Source organism: Eschrichtius robustus, chromosome 11 (genome assembly GCF_028021215.1).
Source record: "Eschrichtius robustus isolate mEscRob2 chromosome 11, mEscRob2.pri, whole genome shotgun sequence".
NCBI lineage: Eukaryota > Metazoa > Chordata > Mammalia > Artiodactyla > Eschrichtiidae > Eschrichtius > Eschrichtius robustus.
The window spans coordinates 34,408,671-34,430,604 of NC_090834.1; the positions used below are offsets into that span (position 1 = coordinate 34,408,671).

At 36.5% G+C, this 21,934-nt stretch overlaps 1 protein-coding gene across 5 annotated transcripts; it reads right to left on the reverse strand.

The window, feature by feature from the left end:
- Positions 1-337: 337 nt before the first annotated feature.
- BIRC2 (baculoviral IAP repeat containing 2) lies at positions 338-20,492 on the reverse strand. Of its 5 annotated transcripts, none has more exons than XM_068554769.1 (9): positions 20,295-20,492; positions 16,581-18,747; positions 16,386-16,485; positions 11,494-11,572; positions 10,868-10,916; positions 5,035-5,277; positions 1,984-2,238; positions 1,196-1,237; positions 338-1,119 (listed from the first exon to the last, which is right to left on the reverse strand). In XM_068554769.1, exons 2-9 carry the CDS (start codon positions 17,479-17,481, stop codon positions 923-925), a joined length of 1,866 nt encoding a protein of 621 aa, XP_068410870.1. In that variant the 5' UTR covers positions 17,482-18,747; positions 20,295-20,492; the 3' UTR covers positions 338-922. The 5 variants fall into 5 exon arrangements, with proteins under 5 accessions (XP_068410870.1, XP_068410873.1, XP_068410869.1 ...); XM_068554772.1 differs by lacking the exon at positions 20,295-20,492 and adding an exon at positions 19,953-20,266; XM_068554768.1 differs by lacking the exon at positions 20,295-20,492 and adding an exon at positions 19,949-20,266.
- Between the last annotated feature and the right edge of the window lie 1,442 nt (positions 20,493-21,934).

Here is a 21,934-nt window from a genome sequence, read left to right on the forward strand (position 1 = left end):
AAAAGATACTTACCGTTGCCTATATTCTACCTCCTCATCCCACCAACACCTACTCAACAACAAAATGATTAAACTATTTTTTAAAATTCCAATGGAGATTTACATAATTCTATTTGTTAATAATTTTTGATATGGATTTTTAATTCAAATAATATCTATAATATACAAAGCAACTAGACAGATATTGCCATCTAAAGGAAATTCTCATAAATCCCATTACTATTAAAAAAAACACTTCTTGGTAATTTGTTTCATGAATTCAATTTTTTAATTTAACAACTAGCAACTGAAGTGCTTACAATGTGACAGATACTATGCTTATGTACATTATCTCATCCTTATATAACCCTGTGAAGGCTTACGGAAATTACTTTTTAAATCAGAAGAAAAAAATCGATGATGTAGTCTTTTTAAAGACCTTTATTAAGATGTTTCTCACAAATTAGGGAAAAGCTTTTTTACCTGTAAGAGAAAAATCCTTATTTTACAACACAACTGAAAAAACACCAATGAGAATTTGGCAATATAACTGTGATAAACTCCAGAGCTCCTGGTTTCCATTTCTTTCAACTACACTCTAAAGTAGTACTCAAAGCTTTCAGAAAGAATACCAGACCTAGTCACTCCTAAAATGATACATAATAGCATTAAGATTGCTCCTTTAACTCCTCCTGTGTTAATACATGTACATTAATATAGCTCAAACATAAATCTTACCTTCCATATAAACAGAGGTTAAGATTAAATCTTATATATGATATTCTTTTGGAAACAAGATTACTAGTACCAAAGAAAGCAGAGTAGAACAAAAATGTTACTAATTAAAGAACCAATAATTCCTTTTTTACTTCAGATAGCTTCAAATGTTCAAACAATATTTTAAAGACTTTTATATATAGGCAACATTTGGCCTATTTTTCTTTTATGAGAGAAATGTACGAACAGTACCCTTAATTATACCCCTGCAAATAGGGCATTTTCTTAGAGAAGGGGCACATTCCTGGCATACTACCAGATGACCACAAGGAATGAATACAATAGAAACTTCTTTGTCCATACACACTTTACAAGTTCTTTCTTCTTGCAACCTTCTCAATTGTTCTTCCAGTGACAGACCTACTAACAACAGAAACTTCCATTAAAAAAAAGAAAGGGTAATATTTCATGTTGGTCGTAAGTCTTAATTTTGTTTTACCTGAAACATCTTCTGTTGGAATATACTTCATATTCTTTTCCACTGAGGAAAGAAAAACATACAAAAAACATCACTTAAATAACTCATTAAAAAAAAATTTTTTTTCAAAAAAACTGAAATTTTGTCATGTGCAACAACATGGATGGACCTGGAGTGTATTGTGTTTAGTGAAATAAGTCGGAGAAAGACATATACTCTATTTTATCACTTGTATGTGGAATCTAAAAAATAAAACTAGTGAATATAACAAAAAAGATAAAGACAAAGATATAAAGAACAAACTAGTGGTTACCAGTGGGGAGAGGGAAGTTGAGGGGAAGACAAGGATAGGGGGACTAAGGGGTACAAACTACTATGTATAAAATAAACAAGCTACAAGGATTTATGGTACAGCACAGGGAATACAGCCAATATTTTATAATGCCTACAAACAGAGTATAATCTACAAAAATTTTGAATCACTGTGCTGTACACCTGGAACTAATATAATATTGTAAATCAACTACACCTTAATTAAAAAAAAATTTTTTTTAAGGCATCACTCTACCAAATACAAGACTGCTTCGTCTACTACCTATTATTTTTCACATACTATATCCTGAACAACACAGATTCTAGCTATATATCATCAGAAATTATTTAGCCATGCTACTTGGGTAATAGAAGACTTCACTTTTTTAGAACAAGCTAAATGTACATAGTTTGCTAATTGGATTTGTTTTGTTTGTCAAACACAAAGATGACCATAATCCCAAGAATTTCTAAAATAACTTTACCAACAAACTCACCAAATAAGTTCTTATATAATGTAGAGTCAATTTCTTTAAGACAGTTCTTGAAGATGTTGGCAGCACCATTTCCTTTAACTAAAACGGTATCAATCAGTTCTCTTGCTTGCAAAGGTATCTGTGTTTTTTGTTTAATAATATCATGTTCCTGTTTATTAATTACATTGGCCTTTAAAAGATTATCCAGGATAGGAAGCACACACGTCAACTGTTGAAAGAGAGCCATTCTATTCCTCCGAATCAAGGACAAATCATCTTCATGTTAAAAAAAAAAGAGAAAGAAAGAAATCCATTAGATTATAAACTGTTCCAGCTACACTCATATACTAACAACCAACCCTATGAACAATTCAGACACTAAATAAATAGGAGCTGGAAAAAGAAGGACAAAATTACTCCTCTGCAGTTTAATGTCTGTCACTTGGAAAACTTTCAGAAGATTTAGCTAAGGCATATTATATATAAGTACACACATGGTCTCTGTTTTTTTGTAACGTATTAAAGTCTATATATTTACCTGTCTTAGAACCCTGCTTTATCCTGCTGAAAGTAAGCAAAGAATTTTAGAGGGCAGTATAAATTTGCCACCTCTGTACTTTGCCCCCATGGAATTAATACTGACCTATCTTTGCATTATATCACTTTACTTTTATAAGCATTTTCATATGAATTGTCTCCTTTGATAAAAAGATCCTATCAATTAAACAAGGCAGGTATGACTGCTTCTCATTTTCAGATAGGGAAAGAAAGACTCACAATATCATTAACTGTGACCTATCCAAGGTCACAGAAAGAATCAGTTATAGAATCAGGTCTCCTAGATTAGTGTCTTCAACTCCATGTTTAAGAAGCAGTAAAAGCCGTGTTGAAGAGTTTGAGCTGTAGAGTTAGGACAGACCTAGAGCCCCACACTGGCTTAGCCACTTACTAGCTATGTGCCCTAACCTCCATACACCTCAGTTGTACACCTGTAAAATGTAGATCAAAGAGTTGTAAGGATTAAATGAGATATATGTGAAGTATTTATCACAATATCTGGCACATAATTAGCTACCAATATTGTCTTACAAAGGTCTAGGTTTATAGCAATGAAAAAAGACTGCATATGAATCAAGCCTAATCTTTTTTAAAAAGCACAAAATCCATTGTTAAATTTCCTACATTTATGGAATATGGGCATAAATTCCTAAAGTATTTTTCAAAAAGTTCCTCTTCCAATGCCCACAATCACCATAATATTTAATTGCCTGCTTTCAACCTTAAAAAAAAAAAAAAGTACATTTCTATATTTACAAGTTTAATGAGAAATAAAAAAGTCTATTGTAGAATTGTGGGGGGAAATAAAGACCATTTCCTTCCCCTTTTACTTCTTTCTAGAAGTCAAACTCTCTATTCATCTCAAAATTATGAAACTCCCTTCTCTGACCACAACTTAGATCCTTCTACCTTAATAATTCACCTCACTACTAACAGTTGTTCTTCAATCTCCATGTCATTCCCAACTACTAACACAAGAGCTGTCTCCTGGCTTTGCTTACTTCCCATTCTAGTCTAGATGTAGTCAGGTGTCTCAATGATCTTCTCTTATTAGCATCCTAAATTCTTCCTCCCTATTCCTTTTCTGACTTGTTTGCTTATTAAGAAACAATTTCAAATCTGTAATTCAAGGGACTTCGCTGGCAGTCCAGTGGTTAAGATTCTGCAGTTCCACTGCAGGGGGAGTGTGGTTCGATCCCTGGTCAGGAAACTAAGATCCCACATGCCACTCAGCCGAAAACAAAACAAAGCAAACAATGACAAAAAATCCATAATTCAAGACTATTCATTGAACCTTACAAAGAACAAGAAAGTCACAAAACTATGGTGACCAGTTTTATTAGAGTGATTTCATTTAACCCGTGTTTTATTACTGGTTAACAATCTTTAAATCTTTTCACTCTCCTCAGGCCCTTTCTTTCACGAAGCCCTTCCCATTTCCCAAATAAATCTACTTAAAAATTGTTTTTGATGTCCTAGGCATTGTGCTAAACTGTTTTACTTGTAACATCTCATTTAATTCCTACAGCTGCCCCATGCAATTTGTACTGTTATCATCCCCATTTTACAGAGGAGAAAAACTGAGGTCTGGTTAAACTAATTGCCAACCTGGTAACTGACAGAGCCAGGGTTTAAACACAAACCTGTCTCAACTAGAAATCAGACTTCAAACACTGTGCTACATGGCCAAACAATGAGGTTCTCAAACTATTCCTATCGTTACTTAAAAGCTTAAACCGAGAAAGTGTCTTCCAACCCAAATGCCCCAATTTACACTATAAATGCAACCTTCACCTCTGCTGGCCCTTTAACCCTATCTTCTGCAAACTAGTTTCCACAGCTAGTCTATAAGCTCCTTGAAAGTAAGCACCATGAATAGCACAGTATTTGGCACAGGTGCTCATCCTCAATTAACATTTATTAAAGGAATGATTACTCAAAAGATTTGTTTTGGGAGTCTGAGGCTTAACATAATCTGGATGAATACCAAAATCAGTTCTCTACTATCTTTGGACTGGGCAGGTGCTTCTCATCAAAGCCTAGGATTTCATCATGGGTTCTATTTTTTGTATAAGGATCACTAAGCAAGGATTAGACAGTCAAATACCACGTTATGGATATGATTTGAAGGAACATTAAAAAAAAAAAAAAAAAGTAGAAATAAGACAGGTACCCAACTATAAAATCTTGCTTTTTCAAAATAGCTTGAATTTGTTAATGTATGAGGAAGAAATGCAATATAGCTCAAGAAAGGAATTATGCTAAAATCCTCTGATTAGCATAAATCACAATCTTCTTGGAAAATAAACATGCAAAAAAAAAAACTGTAGTCAGTGCTTCTCGACTAGGGTGATACATTGCCCACAGTGGAGAAGGGGATGTGAGGTTGGAAATGACTGGTGGCTGCCACCAGCAGTTAGTGGACATAGGGGGATGCTCACTGTCCTGCAACATGTGAGACAGTCCTATGAGCCCTCAAAGGAAGTAATGCAGGTGACTAACATTCCCAAATACCTGATGCTGTTTCTTCAGTTTGTCTTTCCTTCTCTTCTTCTCTATTTTCATCTTCAGCATTAAGAAGTGCTGACACAATATCATTAACTGTTCTGTAATTCTCTCCAGTTGTTAGGATTTTACTCTGAATTGTCTGCTTTACCAGGCTTCTACTAAAGCCCATTTCCAAGGCAGCTTTAACCACAGGTGTAGTCATCATGACTGCATCATCTGAAGAACTTTCTCCAGGTCCAAAATGAACAACTAGTTTAAAAGACATGTATTTGTATAAATTCCATAAATATAAAAATACAGAGAACAATAATGACTATGATACAGTCTTTAGCGCGGATTATATCCTGGTAAGGGAGATGAGCTATATGCACCAATTACCTATAACTCCAACAAACGTTTGAACCTGACAAGCATCAAATGAGAGTGTAGTAATAGGCTGTACTTTTAAAAAATACCACTTCCCACATCCTAGACCTACTTAATTAGAGACTCTCAGGGATGGGGCATAGGAATATTCTAAATATTCCTCAAATGATTCTGATGTACAGTCAATTTTGGAAACTGAGATGCTACACAAATTTAAAAGTGAAAAATTATCTCAACTCAGCTAGAAAAGTGGGGGAAATCAACAAAAACTTCATGGAAAAGATGGCATTAGAGTTTGAACTTACAGGATGGACAAGACCTAGAGAGGTGGATAGATGAAACAGAGAATAAAATAAACAAAGATGGGAAGAACAGTAAAGTGGAAGACTAAATTCACACAAAATACGTCTAAAAATGGGTAACAAATGTGATTAAAGAAGTAATATGATTTCAGATAGTGACAGATGTTCTGAAAAAAATAAAGCAGTATAAGGTGATTAAAACAAACTAGGAAGCAGAAGGACAATTAGGATAGGGTGATGAGAGAAGCATTTTCTGAGAACAGGGTCAATGCTAGCCAATATGGCACTTCAGTGAAAATTACAAAATGACATCATTCTTCAAGACACTTTACTGCCATCTGCTGGAAAACTGTTTTATAATAAAAATAAATACACAATGTGTATGTGCTCCCTTGCTCGAACATATGTGGAAACACTGTCTGAAAAGAGAACACGCCAGAACAAACACCTGAAAGATAAGGAGCTATGGGAATATCTGAAAGAAGTCTTTCAGGCAAAGAGAACAGCAAGTATAAAAGCCTCAAGTCAAGAGAAAAGCTTGACATATTCAAGAAACAGAAAGGTGGTGCAAAGTCAGAGACGAGGGTGATACCTAGATCATGTAGAGCCTTTTGAGGAGTTTATATTTTATTCTAAGTTTGCTACAATATTCTAGGAGGGTTTTAAGTAGGGTACTGATAAAACCTGATTTGTTTTTTCAAAAGATGATTCTGGCAGCTCTGTGATAAACTTTAATGAGGTAAAATGGAATCAGGAAGACCTGTTAGGATTTTATGGCAAAAAGTCATAAAATGACTTTATGGCATTCATGGCAGCTTGAATCGGGTTAATAGTGGTAGAGATGGAGAGAAGTGATAAGATTTGGGACATATTATAAAGGCAGAGATGAAATGACTTCTAATAGATTAAATATACAAAGTAAAAGGAGGAATCAGGGATGATGTCTAACTTAAGTCAACTTTTGACCTTAGGAAGTGAGTGCCATTAACTGAGTTGGGAAGACCAGAGAAAGAGCAAATTTGAGGGATGAAGGATGGGGAGAAAATGTTTGCTTTGGTTATATTAACTCTGAAACACCCAGTATAACCAAGTAGAAATTTAAACAGGTAGTTGAACACGCTAGTCTGCAGCTCAGGAAATGGAGAAATACATTTGGGTTGAATGTTGAGAGGTACTCCATCATTTAGAGGTTTGAAAAAAGAGTAACCACCAAAGGAAATTGTTCATGACCAACCAGGGAAATAGGGGAAAACCAAGAATGTGGTGTCCAGGAAGCCAAGTGAGGAACATACCTTAAGAAGGATGCAGGAAACTAATGATAGCAAGATTGCCGGTTAAGATGCCCCCAACTTGTATCCCCACTCAACAACATTTTGGAATCCATCCAAGGACAGAAGTGCCTTTGTGGGAGGCTTTGGGATTTAGGTATAAGATTATGAAACCCCAGTGTATTCCAAGACCAAGGAGAGCCATTTTGAGAAGACTGGCCTGTACCAGGCACCTGAATCCCTGACCATGGTCCCAGCTACAAACCCAAAAACAGCTCCGTATCCATCAAGACTCAAAGGAGAAGGTCTTTACCTGCCAAAACCAGTCAATAAAGACTGCAAGCAGTGTTTGCTCCCTCCAATGCACAGACACCAAGGCAAGGCTACATAAGAATATCACACAAATCAGGCACATATGACACCATCACAAGAAACCAATAAAGATCCAGAACTGACCCCAAAGAAATGGAGATCTATGATTTGCCTGACAATGAACTCAATAGAGTCACCTTAAAAAAAGCTCAACAAAACTCAAGAGAACAAAGATAAACAACTAAATGAAATGAAGATAACAATGCATGAACAAAATCAGAAGTTTAATCAACAAATAGAAACCACAAAAAAGAATCAAACAGAAAACCTGGAGCTGAAGAATACAAGGACAGAACTGAAAAAAATCAATAGAGAACTTCAACAACAGACTTGCTCATGCAGAAGAAAGAATCAGAGAACTCAAATGGAGATGATTTGAAATTAGCCAGTTATAGGAACAAAAAGAAAAGAGAATGAAAGAGTGAAGGAAGCCTACATGAATTATAGAACACCACCAAACGAATGAACAGTCAAATCATGGGAATCCCAGAAGACAGAAAAAAGGGAAGAAAGCTTAAAGAAATAATAGCTGAAAACTTCAGCTCCCAAATCTTGGGAGAGATATGGATATCCACAAACAGTAAGCTCAAAGAACCTCAAGCAAGATCAGCCCAAAGATTACTCCAAGACACATTATAGTCAAAATATTAAAAGCGAAAAGACAAAGAAAGCATTTTGAAAGCAGCAAGAAAAAAATGACTCCTCACATACAAAGGAACCCCCTAAGGCTATCAGCACATTTCTCTGCAGAAACCTTGAAGGCCAGGAGACAATGACTTAATATATCAAAGTGTTAAAAGAAAAAAAAAAAAAATGCCAACCAAGAACACTGGCAAAACTGTCCTTCAGAAATGAAGGAGAGATAAAAACATTCCAGACAAACAAAAGTTGAGGGAGTTCATCAACACTAAACCTGCCGTACAAGAAATGCTAAAGTGATTTCTTCAAGTTAAAATGAAGAGACGCTAAGTAACAACATGAAATAAAACTTACTGGTAAAGGTAAATATGTAGTCAAATTCATAACACCCTATACTGTATCTCTAGCATAAGTTAAAAAACAACAATATATTTTGCACAGCAAAAGAAACCATAAACTAAATGAAAAGACAACCCACAGAATGGGAGAAAATATTTGCAAATGATGCGACCGACAAGAGCTTAATCCCCAAAATATACAAACAGCACATGCAGCTCTATGTCAAAAAAACAAACAACTCAATCAAAAAATGTGCAGAAGATCTAAATAGACATTTCTCCAAAGACGACATACAGATGGCCAAAAAGCACATAAAAAGATGCTCATCATCACTAATTATCAGAGAAATGTAAATAAAAACTACAGTGAGGTATCGCCTCACACCAGTCAGAATGGCCATTATCAAAGTCTACAAACAATAAATGCTGGAGAGGGTGCAGAGAAAAGGGGACCCTCCTACACTGTTGGTGGGAATGTACATTGGTATAACCACTATGGAGAACAGTAGGGAGGTTCCTTAAAAAACTAGAAAACAGAACTACCATATGATCCAGCAATCCCACTCCCGGGCATATATCTGGAGAAAAGCATAATTTGAAAAGAAACATGCACCCCAATGTTCACTGCAGCACTGTTTACAATAGCCAAGACATGGAAGCAACCCAAACGTCCACTGATAGAGGAATGGATAAAGAAGATGTGGTACATATATACAATGAAATATTAGCCATAAAAAAGAATGAAATAATGCCATTTGCAGCAACATGGATAGACCTAGAGGTTATCATACTAAGAGAAGTCAGAGAAAGACAAATATCATATGATATCACTCATATATGGAATCTAATTTTTTTAAAAATGATTTAATGAACTTATTTACAAAATGGAAACAGACTCACAGATTTCAGAAACAAACATGGTTTCCAAAATGGAAATGTGGGGGGGGGGAGGGGTAAATTATGAACTTGGGATTAACATACACACATTACTATATATAAAATAGATAACCAACAAGGACTTACGGAGGGAACTCTACTCAATATTCTACAATAAACTATATGGGAAAAGAATCTGAAAAAGAATGAATATATGTATATGTATAACTAAATCACTATGCTGTACACCTGAAACTAACACAACATTGTAAACCAACTATACTCCAATAAAAGTTAAAAGGCAAAAGAAATATTTATAGAAGAAAACATAAAAATACAAAATACAAAACAATATTATTAACTATAATAACTTGTTACTGGATACAGAATATAAAAAGATAAAAAGTATGACATCAATAGTGTAAAACATGGGGTGAGGAGAAGTAAAACTGTAGAGTTTTTGTAAATGATTGAAGGTAAGTTGTGATCAGCTTAAAATAGACTATTGTATCTAAGATATTTTACATAAGCTTCATGGTAAACACAAAGAAAAAACCTATAGTGCATACAGAAAATACAATAGAGAAATTAAAGCACACTACTACAGAAAATAAATCAGAAAGGAAGAGAGCAAAAGAGGAAGAAATGAATGAAGGAACTAAAAAAACAGTCAGAAAACAATCAATTAAATCATAATAAAAAGTCCTTATATATCAATAATTACAATACCAATAATTATTTTAAATGTAAATGGACTAAATTCTCCAATCAAAAGACACAGAATGGCTGAATGGATTAAAAAAAACCCACAAGATCCAATGGTGTGCTGCCTACAAACGAATCACTTCAGCTTTAAGGACACAGAAAGATTGAAAATGAAAAGATATAAAAGGTGTTCTTTGCAAACGGTAATCAAAAGTAATGAGGAGTGGTTATACTTACATAAAATGAAATAGACTTTCAGTCAAAATCAGTGACAAGAGACAAAGAAGATCACTGTATGTAGTGATGAAGGGGTCAACTCATTAAGAGTACATAAAACAATTATAAATTTATATGCAACAAACACTGAAGCATCTAAATATTTAAAGCAAATATTAACATAACTAAAGGAAGAAATAGAGAGCAATACAATAATAGTAGGGGACTTCAATATCCCACTTTCAACACTGGCTAGATCATCCAGACAGAAAGTTAATAAGGAAAAAGGAGACCTGAATAACAGTATACGCTAAATGCCAGATGTGGCTAAAATTAAATTATAACCAGAAGATATATTTCCTATCCTTGCACTAAACTACTACGTACCTGGCAGATACCTAATATCTAGCCCAATTTTCAAATCATGTGATCTGGGCCTTTCCAAACATGCTAGCTTATACAAACATCTCCTCTTTGGAGGGCTTATTATTTGCTCTTCTCATTTGGTATTCCTTGAAGTTGTTTTTCTTTTGCACTTGTCTTGTCTCTCCAGTGAGGATGTCAGCACTTTAGGAACAAAAACTAGAATACTTCCAAGAATCCTCTAAAAATGTCATGAATCTTAGTAGATACATAATATTTATTAACTTTCTAGCACTTTTTTCTATGATGTCAGAAATCCTTTGTTTACATGCTTTCATTCTTAATATTCTTACAAAAAAATCCTATTCTATATTTGGAATATTTTCATACATACTTGGTGGATCAGCATTTTCATCTCCAGGAGTATCTGAAGTTGACAATAGCTATGAAACAGGAGAAAAAAATAATAGGTAAAATCAGAAATCTCAAACAACCTGAACATAGCAACATTAAGATAAGTTTATCTTAAGTACTGTACACACACTTTTGAAAACATACTTCAATTTGCTATGTTTTACTTTAATCATCATAAAACATTTCCTTAAACATCACCCAATTCCAAATTAGAATTCAAGTATTTCTCTAGTTTCAAGAAAACAGGAAAAAGTATTAATGGTTTCTCATTCCACTTAATAAGTCATATTTCAGCTGAATCACTCTCAGAGATTCCAAACTGCTAACAAGTTATTTTGTTTGTTTTTCTCAAAAAGATGGAGGAGACACTAAAGACTCTTCTCCAACTCCACCACAAATTTGTACAGTGGCAGGTTGAGTGATTTTTCAAATAAAAGGAAAAAACATTCTTTTTTTAAAAGCCCCTGAACAAACATGTCCATTAAGATGGACGCAAAACATGTAACTATAATTAATGAGAAAACAGATGTAATTGTCACTTCTAATCATATTTTGTAATTATTATTTAGGAGAATTCAATGTTGCCAATTATAAAAACATATTTACCTGTTCAAGAAGATGAGGATACCTAGCTTGAATCTCATCAACAAACTCCTGCCCTTTCATGCGTATCAAGAACTCACACCTAAAACATAAGAGGAAAATTTTTAAAATTCTTTTATACCAAAAATATAATCTGATTATTCTAGAAAAGTGGCTTTCAAATTCTTTGATTGTACCCCAGAGTACAAACATTTTACATCACAACCTAGTACACATACACATCTAACAGGAACAAAAATTCTCATACAATATTACAAATTCTTACTATGCACTGATGCACTGTGATATTTTGTTTGATTACATTAATATAATCACAACAATAAAAAGGTCTGGACCTCAAAGGAGCACAAGCTAAGGCTTGAAAAATGCTATTCTAGACAATTTACTTTGGGGACTTAACATAGTTTCAGAAACTGTAATTTGCTATTCCTAAAATGTGATCTTTCACAAAATATCTGCTAATCTTTCTCCATTGTTCACTCTACCATTATACTTAAAGCACAAACCCTCCCTCCAAAAAATAGAGAATCAAGTATTTTCATCTATACATAATGTGACAGTGTTTCCCAAATACTTGTTTTCAAACTACTAGAATTTCTCAATGGTGTTCCAGGAAGTTCATATAACGTTTCTGTTTCTTCCCTTTTGTTTTTTCAACAAACGGTGCTAGACAACTCGATATAATATGCAAAAAACAAGCCTTGATCTATGTCCATAGTATACACAAAAACAAACTAAAAATGAATCATATGCCTATACAAAACCTGTCAATGTAACTTCTAGAAGAAGACACAGGAGAAAATCTTTTTTTTTAAATTTTTTAAATTTTTATTTTATTTATTTTTCGCTGTGCTGGGTCTTCGCTGCTGCACACGGGCTTTCTCTAGTTGCGGTGAGCAGGGGCTCCTCTTCATTGCGGTGCACGAGCTTCTCATTGCGGTGGCTTCTCTTGTTGCGGAGCACGGGATCTAGGCACAGGGCTTCAGTAGTTGTGGCTCACGGGCTCTAGAGCACAGGCTCAGTAGTTGTGGCGCACGGGCTTAGCTGCTCGTGCATGTGGGATCTTCCCGGACCAGGGATTGAACCTATGTTCCCTGCACTGGCAGGCAGATTCTTATCCACTGCACCACCAGGGAAACCCTAGGAGAAAATCTTTTTGTCCTTAGCTTAGGTAAAGACCAAGAGCACAATCAATAAAAGATAAAATTGATAAACTGACATCATCAAAATTAAAAACTTCTGCTCATCAAATACACTAATAAAAAAAAGGAAAGACAAGCCATAGACTGAAATGCTGCAAAACACATCTAATACAGGACTTGTATCCAGAATATATTGAGAAGTCTCGGAACTTAGTAATCAAAAAAAAAAAAATTTAAAACAGACACTTCATCAAAGAAAATACAGTTCCGAGGATGAAGAACCCACAGATACAGAGGGCTGACTGTACTATGTCATATGAGGGACTTGAGCATCCATGAATTTTGGTTTCTTTTTTTTTTTTTTTTTAATTTCTGCTTATTTTTATAGTAATCTTTTAGTTATTTATTTATTTATATATTTTATTTTTGGCTGTGTTGGGTCTTCGTTTCTGTGCGAGGGCTTTCTCCAGTTGCGGCAAGCGGGGGCCACTCTTCATCGCGGCGCGCGGGCCTCTTCACTATCGCAGCCTCTCCTGTTGCGGAGCACAGGCTCCAGACGCGCAGGCTCAGTAGTTGTGGCTCATGGGACTCGTTGCTCCACGGCATGTGGGATCTTCCCAGACCAGGGCTCGAACCCGTGTCCCCTGCATTGGCAGGCAGATTCTCAACCACTGCGCCACCAGGGAAGCCCGAATTTTGGCTTCTTGAGGGGAATCCCTGGGAGTGTCCTAGAACCAATCCCCCACTGATACTGAGGGACAACTGTATACAGATGGCAAATAAGAAGCTCACCATCATTAATCATTAAGGAAATGCTAATTAAAATCACAGTGAAATACCACTACACATTAGAAAGGTTAAAATCAAAAAGACTGACAGTACCATGTGTCATTAAGAATCTGGAACTCTTAGAGGTATCATACATTCCTGGTGGGAATTTAAAATGGTACAGCCACTTCAGAAAACGATTTGGCAGCTTCTTCTGAAGTCACAATAGTAAACAAAACTTGCCATCCAACCCACTAATCCCACTCCTAAGTATAACATTTACCTAATCAAAACAAAAACATACGTTCACAAAGGTTTATTAATGTTTAGAGTGGCTTTATTCATTATTGCTCCAAACTGGAAACAACCCAAATGTCCTTCAACTGGTAAATGGGTAGATTTAGTAGAGATCATGTACGCATGCTCAAGACTCACGTTCATCATGCAGAGAACACAGCTTGTCATTGTTCATGATCTTAATATAGTTCTAAATTATTTTTATTCTGGGACTAACTTATATTCATAACGACTAAAGACAGGAGGTATAATGAACATTGGCTGCCCCGTATTTCCCCCTTCTCCAATAAATTCTATGAGGACAGATAAATAAAATAGTTATCAGGGGGATATAGGGAAATAGGTGAAAGGGATTAACAGGTACAAACTTGAGTTATAAAATAAATAAGCCATGGGGATGTAATATACAGCATAAAGAATATGGTCATAACATTGCAATAACTCTGTATGGGGACAGATGGTTACTAGGCTTATCATGGTAACAATTTCATAATGTATGCAAATATCAAATCACCATGTAGTACACCTGAAACTAACATAATATTGTATGTCACATATTTCAATTAAAAAAAAAGATATTAGAAGGGAAAAAAAGATCCTCATGATGATGTTTGATTTCCCATCACTACTTACAACTACTTATTTCTAGGACTCTTGCCTTCAGACAATGCTGTTACTGTCATGAATTATCATGCTCAATCGAAATGAATCCCAGTATTCTTCCTGGTGTGCTGCAAAATCTGCATTTGTCTGCCTATTAATTTCATTTTCAACCTCATACGTAATGGTACCACAATTTTTGCCTTTCACTTTAATTTGGTTCTTCTTTCCTTTGCTTTGGCTTGATTTTTTATTTGATTCCACACTGTCATGTAAATACCAATACTGATGAAAATAGGAAATTCCTTTTGTATATAGAAATGTAAACCCTATTATCTCTTCTTTTGAATGATTATTACTAAAAATGTTAAGAGGGAAAAAATAAAATAAAACAGTATCCAGTAGGCATACAAATATTTAATAAATGAATAAATAAACTGTGTTAAAATACAGTGATAATAAAAAAAAAAAATACGGTGATAATGATTATCCACTTTGGTTTTTCATTTTCTGAGATTAAAGATTATCCACAATTGAAATTTGTTGCTTACAAAAAGCACCGCTGACCTTTTCCCTTACTTAACCATCGAAAACAAAACATAAATTACAGAAGTAAACCAAGATTTTGTTTGGTTTTGTTTTATAAAGGACAAAATGCAGCAACTGAAACACTGTAACTGGAAAACTGTTTCTGTCTTTTTAATACAGTATTAAATTTCAAATTATATGTACATACTCTCAGAGAGCCAAGCACAATCAAATCATTTAAAATTCTGAAAATCAGGAATTCCCTGGTGGTCCAATGGTTAGGACTCGGCCCTTTCACTGCTGTGGCCTGGGTTCCAAGCCTGGTCGGGGAACTAAGATCCCGCAAGCCGTGTGGTGTATTTTATAAAATAAAATACAATTCTGACAATGGAACATGCTTTTTTCCTACAAAAATAATTTAAAGTAAACAAAATATGTATCACTTTTGAGAATTAAAAAGTAACAATTTATCTTGATACATTATGAATATTAAAGAGGTTCAAGAGATTCCTCATTATTGTGAAAGGCACTCACCAGTCAAAACATTACCTACATGATACGATTCCACTTTTATGTAAAGTACCTAGAATAGTCGAATTCATAGAGACAGAAAGCAGAATGGTGGTTGCTAGGGGCTGCGGGGAGGGAGGGATGAGGAATTAATGAAATGAGTACAAGATTCAGTCTGGGAAGATTAAAAAAAAATTCTGGAAATGGATGGTGGTAATGAATGAGGAATAATGTGAATGTACTTAATGTCACAGAACTGTATACTTAAAAATGGTTAAAATGGCAAATTTTATGTTAGGTACATTTTACAATTTTTTTAAAAGACCATATTATCTATTTCAACTCCCTCATTTTACAGATGAGGAAAGGCTCAAAGGTGTCACATGACTTGTCCAAGTTCACACAGCTACTCAGTAACAAAGACAGAATTAATTTCTAATTCTATTTCCATCAACAGCACTGCCTCTAAATTCTTTCTAGGCTATAGTAAAAAACAGGACATAGTGGTAGAAACAGTGACTAAAGGGAGATATTTGACATATCGTGACAAGATAAAATTGTACAGAGAAAAAATAATTTACAATTATAATCAGACTTAATACTGATTGTACAATCAGCTTTTATTATATGCATTTTTGTATTTGTCCTATTCCTAGATCATTTCACGTCCCTTCTTATTTTCCTTTTTCCTTTTTATCTTTTTCTTACTTATCTCCTTTTTGTTCTATTTTACATATTTTTATAATACTTAAGTTTTCTTTAAAGCAAAGTGGAAAACATAAATGAAACGTATGGCCATAATTGTAAGTGAGTCATCAAGAATAAGTTAAATTACATCCTGAACACATGGCTTACAAAAGAAGAAATCATACAACATTCTACAACATTTTGTACCAAAACAATTAATGTTACAGTTTGGTGTTTTTAAAAGGCTAATTCCCTAATGGTATAAAGAAGCTTTGTTATATTGAAATGTAAACTTAATCATGCAAGCATGCCTACTTCTTTTAAGCACAGAATTTGTGTAGAAATACCTTTCAAAACAATTACCTTGGAAACCACTTGGCGTGTTCAACCCATGGGTCATCTCCAGATTCCCAACACCTTAAGCCACCATCACAACAAAAGCATTTGACATCATCACTGCGACCTAAAGTAAACACAATAATAAAACTGAATACATACGTGTCCTAATATATAAATCAAAATGAACTAGATAAAATGTATAGCTATACATTTTCTTACCCACATAATAGAAACCAGCACTTGCAAGCTGCTCAGGCTGAACTGGTACAGTTGAAGGCCAGTACATAAATGTTCTCAGTCGAGCTGCATGTGTCTGCATGCTCAAATTTGAAATGTTAAACCTCAGCGTTTCCAGAGAATTTTCCAAAAATGGACAGTTGGGGAAATGTCTCCGGTGTTCTGACATAGCATCATCCTTTGGTTCCCAGTTACTTAGAGTCCCACCACAGGCAAAGCAGGCTACTCTATCTCCAGGTCCTATATAATAAAAGCCAGCTCTTGCCAATTCTGATGGTGACAAAAAGGTTAATGGCCACATCTGGTAAGTAAGAAATCTCGCTTCTTCAGTACTCATGGCATAACTGTAGGGGTTAGTCCTCATTGGGGAAAAGTCTTCAACTGCTCTAGAATTAACAGGGTTTGGTGAAAGGTTGGAATAAGAACCACTGAATGAGCTACTATGTTCCAAAGTAGGTAATAATGAATGTGTAAAACTGTTTCTCACTGGAGAAGAAACATTCTTAGAGGTGGATTCCAGACTAGTAACAGAAACTAGATTCTGAATAAAGCTACAGCTAGGATATAGTTGTTTATGCTTTTCAATAGGACTGTCTCCTTGTTTCCAGTTATCCAGCATCAGGCCACAACAAAAGCATTTGACCTTGTCATTCACACCAGTGTAATAAAAACCAGCACGAGCAAGACTCCTTTCTGAGACAGGAACACCAACGGGGAAAGCTGAATATGTAGACATTCTGTAGAGTTCACATGAAAAGTCATATTTCATTTTTTGTTTGTTGACGATTGTCCAATTTGACAAGATCGTGCTATCTTCCATCGTACTCTTAATTTTTTGATACGAGAGATCTGGGAAAAGTCTTTGGGAGGTAGTTTTGTGCATGAGTCATTTTACTTTTTGACTGCTAAAATCCTTCACAAGGCAATTCTCTTCCTTTCACATTAGATTTTTGCCATAAAAAAGAATCAAATGATAGGCCCCTACTTATGTAAAATTCACTACACCTTCTTTACTGGATTTATACCTGAGTTGATACTCAGGTAGGATGACTATCTCTCCTAAATTACCAAGATACTATTTAATACTCTCTGGGATTATATTAACTCAAATGCTATTTGTTCGTTATTTGGTGTAATACTGACCTAATAGCCTGAAAGAAGTTGACACACTTCCAAAAATATGCTAAGACTCCTTGACTTTTCAAGGAGGCTTATATTCCAAAAATTCTAAACAAGGATAGAATACCTAAATTATGCCTTTAATTTGCTTTCAGTTACAAGCTACAAAGCCGGGATATCAAGCCAATTAACGACTATGCTACAAGAGGAAAAAACTATATGCAGGCTTCTTTCCCTATGAGCACTTTAACATATTTTTTAAAAATCTTCTTTTATTCTAGTAAACAAAAAGAATTAAAGTCTTCATATGGTCACATTATCTAAAGGCCAATTTCACAAAGTTTATCATCATAGTATTTACTTAAGAAGGTTAAACTAGCTTCAGCTAACAACTTTTGGAGATGTCAACACCTACAAGCGTTGTTGTTGAACCTAAACCTGTTATACTGTGTACAATGTCAAATGAAATGAATTTTGCTTAAAACTCACAAACTGCTAACTCTTCTGCCTTTGTTAAATATTGTCTGTATTTGTTTCCATTTCCTGCAGCATCCTTATTATGCTGTCCTTCTTCCTAACTTTGTATACCACTTTAGTATACTTGATCAAATGAAGGTATTTTCTTCATAAACTAGTTAACCATAAAATTTCCACAGCTGAAACTTCTTACAAAAATATTAAATAACTTGTCTGTCATTTAAGAATCATACATCTATAATATCATTCATTTTGTAATTAAAGGTAAATCAATTTATCAGGATACAGCTTGTCCTTTCTAGTGTTATCACAAATGCCTAAGGTACTGTATTACCAACAAAATTACTACTCATGCATAATAAACCAGTAATTAACTCTACTAGCCTTCTTTCTGAAAACCCTTCATATCTTAAAAGTATAATTCATACACAAAGTTACACTCCACAGAATTCAAACTATATCCCTTTATAAAGTTTCTGAGTCTCCATAATGGGATTTATTACTGCAGGGGGAAAAATGAGGGGGAAAAAGTAGACTCTTCAGGGCTGTAAATCTGAAAAGAAAAAACAAACGCTATTTTAGAAAACTGTATTTTCACGATGAATACAATTTATATTCTTTTCAATTTATTCAGTAAATTCTAAAAGTGATTTACTCTTTAGATAATACATCTTCATTCCAGCTGTTTGTCAACAAAACTAATTAGAAAAGCTTTTAATCAAAATAAACACAATATACTCCCCGTAGCACTAAGAATACTTTTTTTAATGCACAACTTTGAAGACAGATGGACATAGAAACATATTTTGGCCTTGGTCTCCTCCCCTCTTCTGGTGACAACTTTTAATAGTTTAAGGATAATATCTCCGGCATTTTGCTAGAGGCAAAGGGGGACTAGTGGTGAAAAAGAGACTGCACCCATCAGCAACAGTGCAGCAGTTATTTAGATGGCATAATAGACTGTAACGTTATTTTTTAATGTCAAGTCTCTCCAGGACTAGGCAAACTGACCAGTGAGAGTAAATGCATCAGGAACCCACCAAAAAAACCCTACAACTCTACAATGCCCTCACAATTCCAAAGCGACAACCACAGAAAGCAACTTTAAAACAATATACAGTAAAATGGCTTGTGAAACACTGGCCTTGGGAATGTGACGACTTGCATGAATACTTTCGTTACACCAGAACTTGGTGTCCTATCTTTACAGATTTTTACCTACAAGCACCGTACGGTGGATTTGCCCTCTTTAGGCAAACTGTGGCTTTGGGGGTTGAAGGCGGGAGACAGACGGCAAGGGAAGATAAGAGAAACTATGGAATTTACCCATTAATTTCCCGGAGCTATTTCTCACAATACACAACAGACCACTGAAGTGGCAGAGCGCGGTTGGAACTATCTGATATAGGAAATCTCGCCGCCACACAACTGTCTCTGTTTGAACATACTAAACAAAGGAACACCGAGGGTTAAGTTTAAAACCCTGCAAAAACTTGACCAACATCTTGGTCAGAGTCCAAGGGCCGGAGAAGTGGGCGGCGCCCAAAGATGACTTGCAAACAGATCAATTGAAAAAAAATTATTTTCGACCGCAAGTCTTGGAGCTGGAGCTTCCGAATTAAACAGCCTCGGCGAGAGTGAAGAGTAGAGAGCAGAGAGCTCACTGCGACCCCCAGCCTCGGCCCCCGGCCCTGTCTTCCCTCACCCAGCTTCAGCCTCAAGGAAGCGGGCCCCCGTGGCCCGCGCGCCCCTACCCGCCTCGCGCGGCCGGGGCCCGGAAGGAGCTGCACTCAGCGCTGGGCCGGTGGAGCAAACGCGGAAACGGCGCGGCAGTCTGGATCCTCCACAGCCCCGAGAGCTGCTACGCCGACAGAATAGGGAGCCGGGCGGCTCGGCTCCTGTGCTCCCAAAGCCCCCCCCGCCCGCGCAGGGCCCACGCCGACGCACAGTGACGACAGCGCGCCGGCCGGGATCACGTCACGCCGCGCGAGGGCGCCGGGGAATCTGCAGGCGGAGAGTGGCCCGAAGCGCGCGCTAGGCCGTGCGCAGTCGGTCAGCCCGCGGGGGCGGCGGGGCTGGGCGTCCCCTCAGCGTTCCAACCTTTAATTTCGCCGCGTGAGCACTTTTGACGTTTTCTTCCCTCGCCGTCCCTGACATTCTCCTGAGGGGGACGTGGCGAAGCGTGAGCCGTAGATTTTGAATCGCGGGAAGCCCTGCGGAAACGCCCCAGCGCGGGCGGTGAGCGTCTCCCGCGCGTCACCCCGTTGGGGTCTAGCCCCAGCCGGATTCCTCTAGTGGGGCCTCCCCTCGGCGTGGGTGACCGCGTCCGGGGGTGGAGTCAATCCGGCGGCGTTTCGGCTTCGATTAAGTGTACAGTTGTAACCGTTTTCCTCAGCAGCTCTGTGATGTCAACCTTCAACAGCTGGCCGTGTAAATGAAAAAAGACGAGTGTTGGAAAGCAGAACAGCATCAGAGGATTAATTTTGAAGCTTTGATTTTATAGTCTTTTGGGGAGTATATCTATTTTATAATCAACCACTGTATCTTTTATTTTTAAACTTTTGTTTTTCTGTTCTGGAGGCGAATGCACTGACGAAAGTGTCCTGATTTCAGAAGCTCATCACTAGCAACGGGCTTCACTCCCCGTTTTTTTCCCTGAATGTGACTAGGATGGAGTGTATACATTCATATACGTGTGTATATATAAATCATACGTGAACCACAGAGGAGCCCTGTATCAATGACATGTTTAAATAGTTAACTGATAGAAAAATTGTAAATACAAAATCTTGGTTTTCCTAGTCAGGGACGTTTTTCTCCCCCCTCTCTAGCAGTGCGGTGAACACAGTAAATATTTGCTGCATTGCAGCGAGAGAATTTTTTTAGTTTATGTTCTGTGAAGACACTCTTTGTCAATGAAATCAGATGTTTTCTTCTTTCAGGGGAACTCCAGGGGGCAAATATTTCAAAAACTTCCAAATAACAAGCCACTTAATTAGGCAGCCGGGGGAATTCCAAGACCCTGAACCATTTCCCATTTCCTGTCCCTGTCATTTCTGCTTGCCAATCAGTCACAGAATAGGAGGGCTTCTGTTCCAGTGTTAATAGTAAAAAGAAAGTATTTGTAACAGTTTGTGATACAGAGAAACGAAATGCCATGGCTCCCAATGACTAAAAACTTCCAAATATGCACATGAATTTTGATAGTAGTTCAGTATGTAGTTCAAGTTACAATTTCTGGGAAAGTTACAGGACTTTCTTTTTATGTGCGGGAAAATATACATTAGCAAGAATTGTTCATTCTGGATTCAAGATTATTCAAGATTATTTCTCTTTTTCAGTTCTTGTCCTGACCAAAAAAGTATAGGGGAAAATTCATATTTCAAAAACTCAAAGTCCGGGGCTTCCCTGGTGGCACAGTGGTTGAGAATCTGCCTGCCAATGCAGGGGACGCGGGTTCGAGCCCTGGTCTGGGAAGATCCTACATGCCGCGGAGCAACTAGGCCCGTGAGCCACAACTACTGAGCCTGCGCGTCTGGAGCCTGTGCTCCGCAACAAGAGAGGCCAGGACAGTGAGAGGCCCGCGCACCGCGATGAAGAGTGGCCCCCACTTGCCACAACTAGAGAAAGCCCTCGCACAGAAACGAAGACTCAACACAGCCAAAAATAAGTAAAATAAATAAATGAATTTAAAAACAAAAAACAAAAAACTCAAAGTCCTTATATATTTTCCCCAAGAA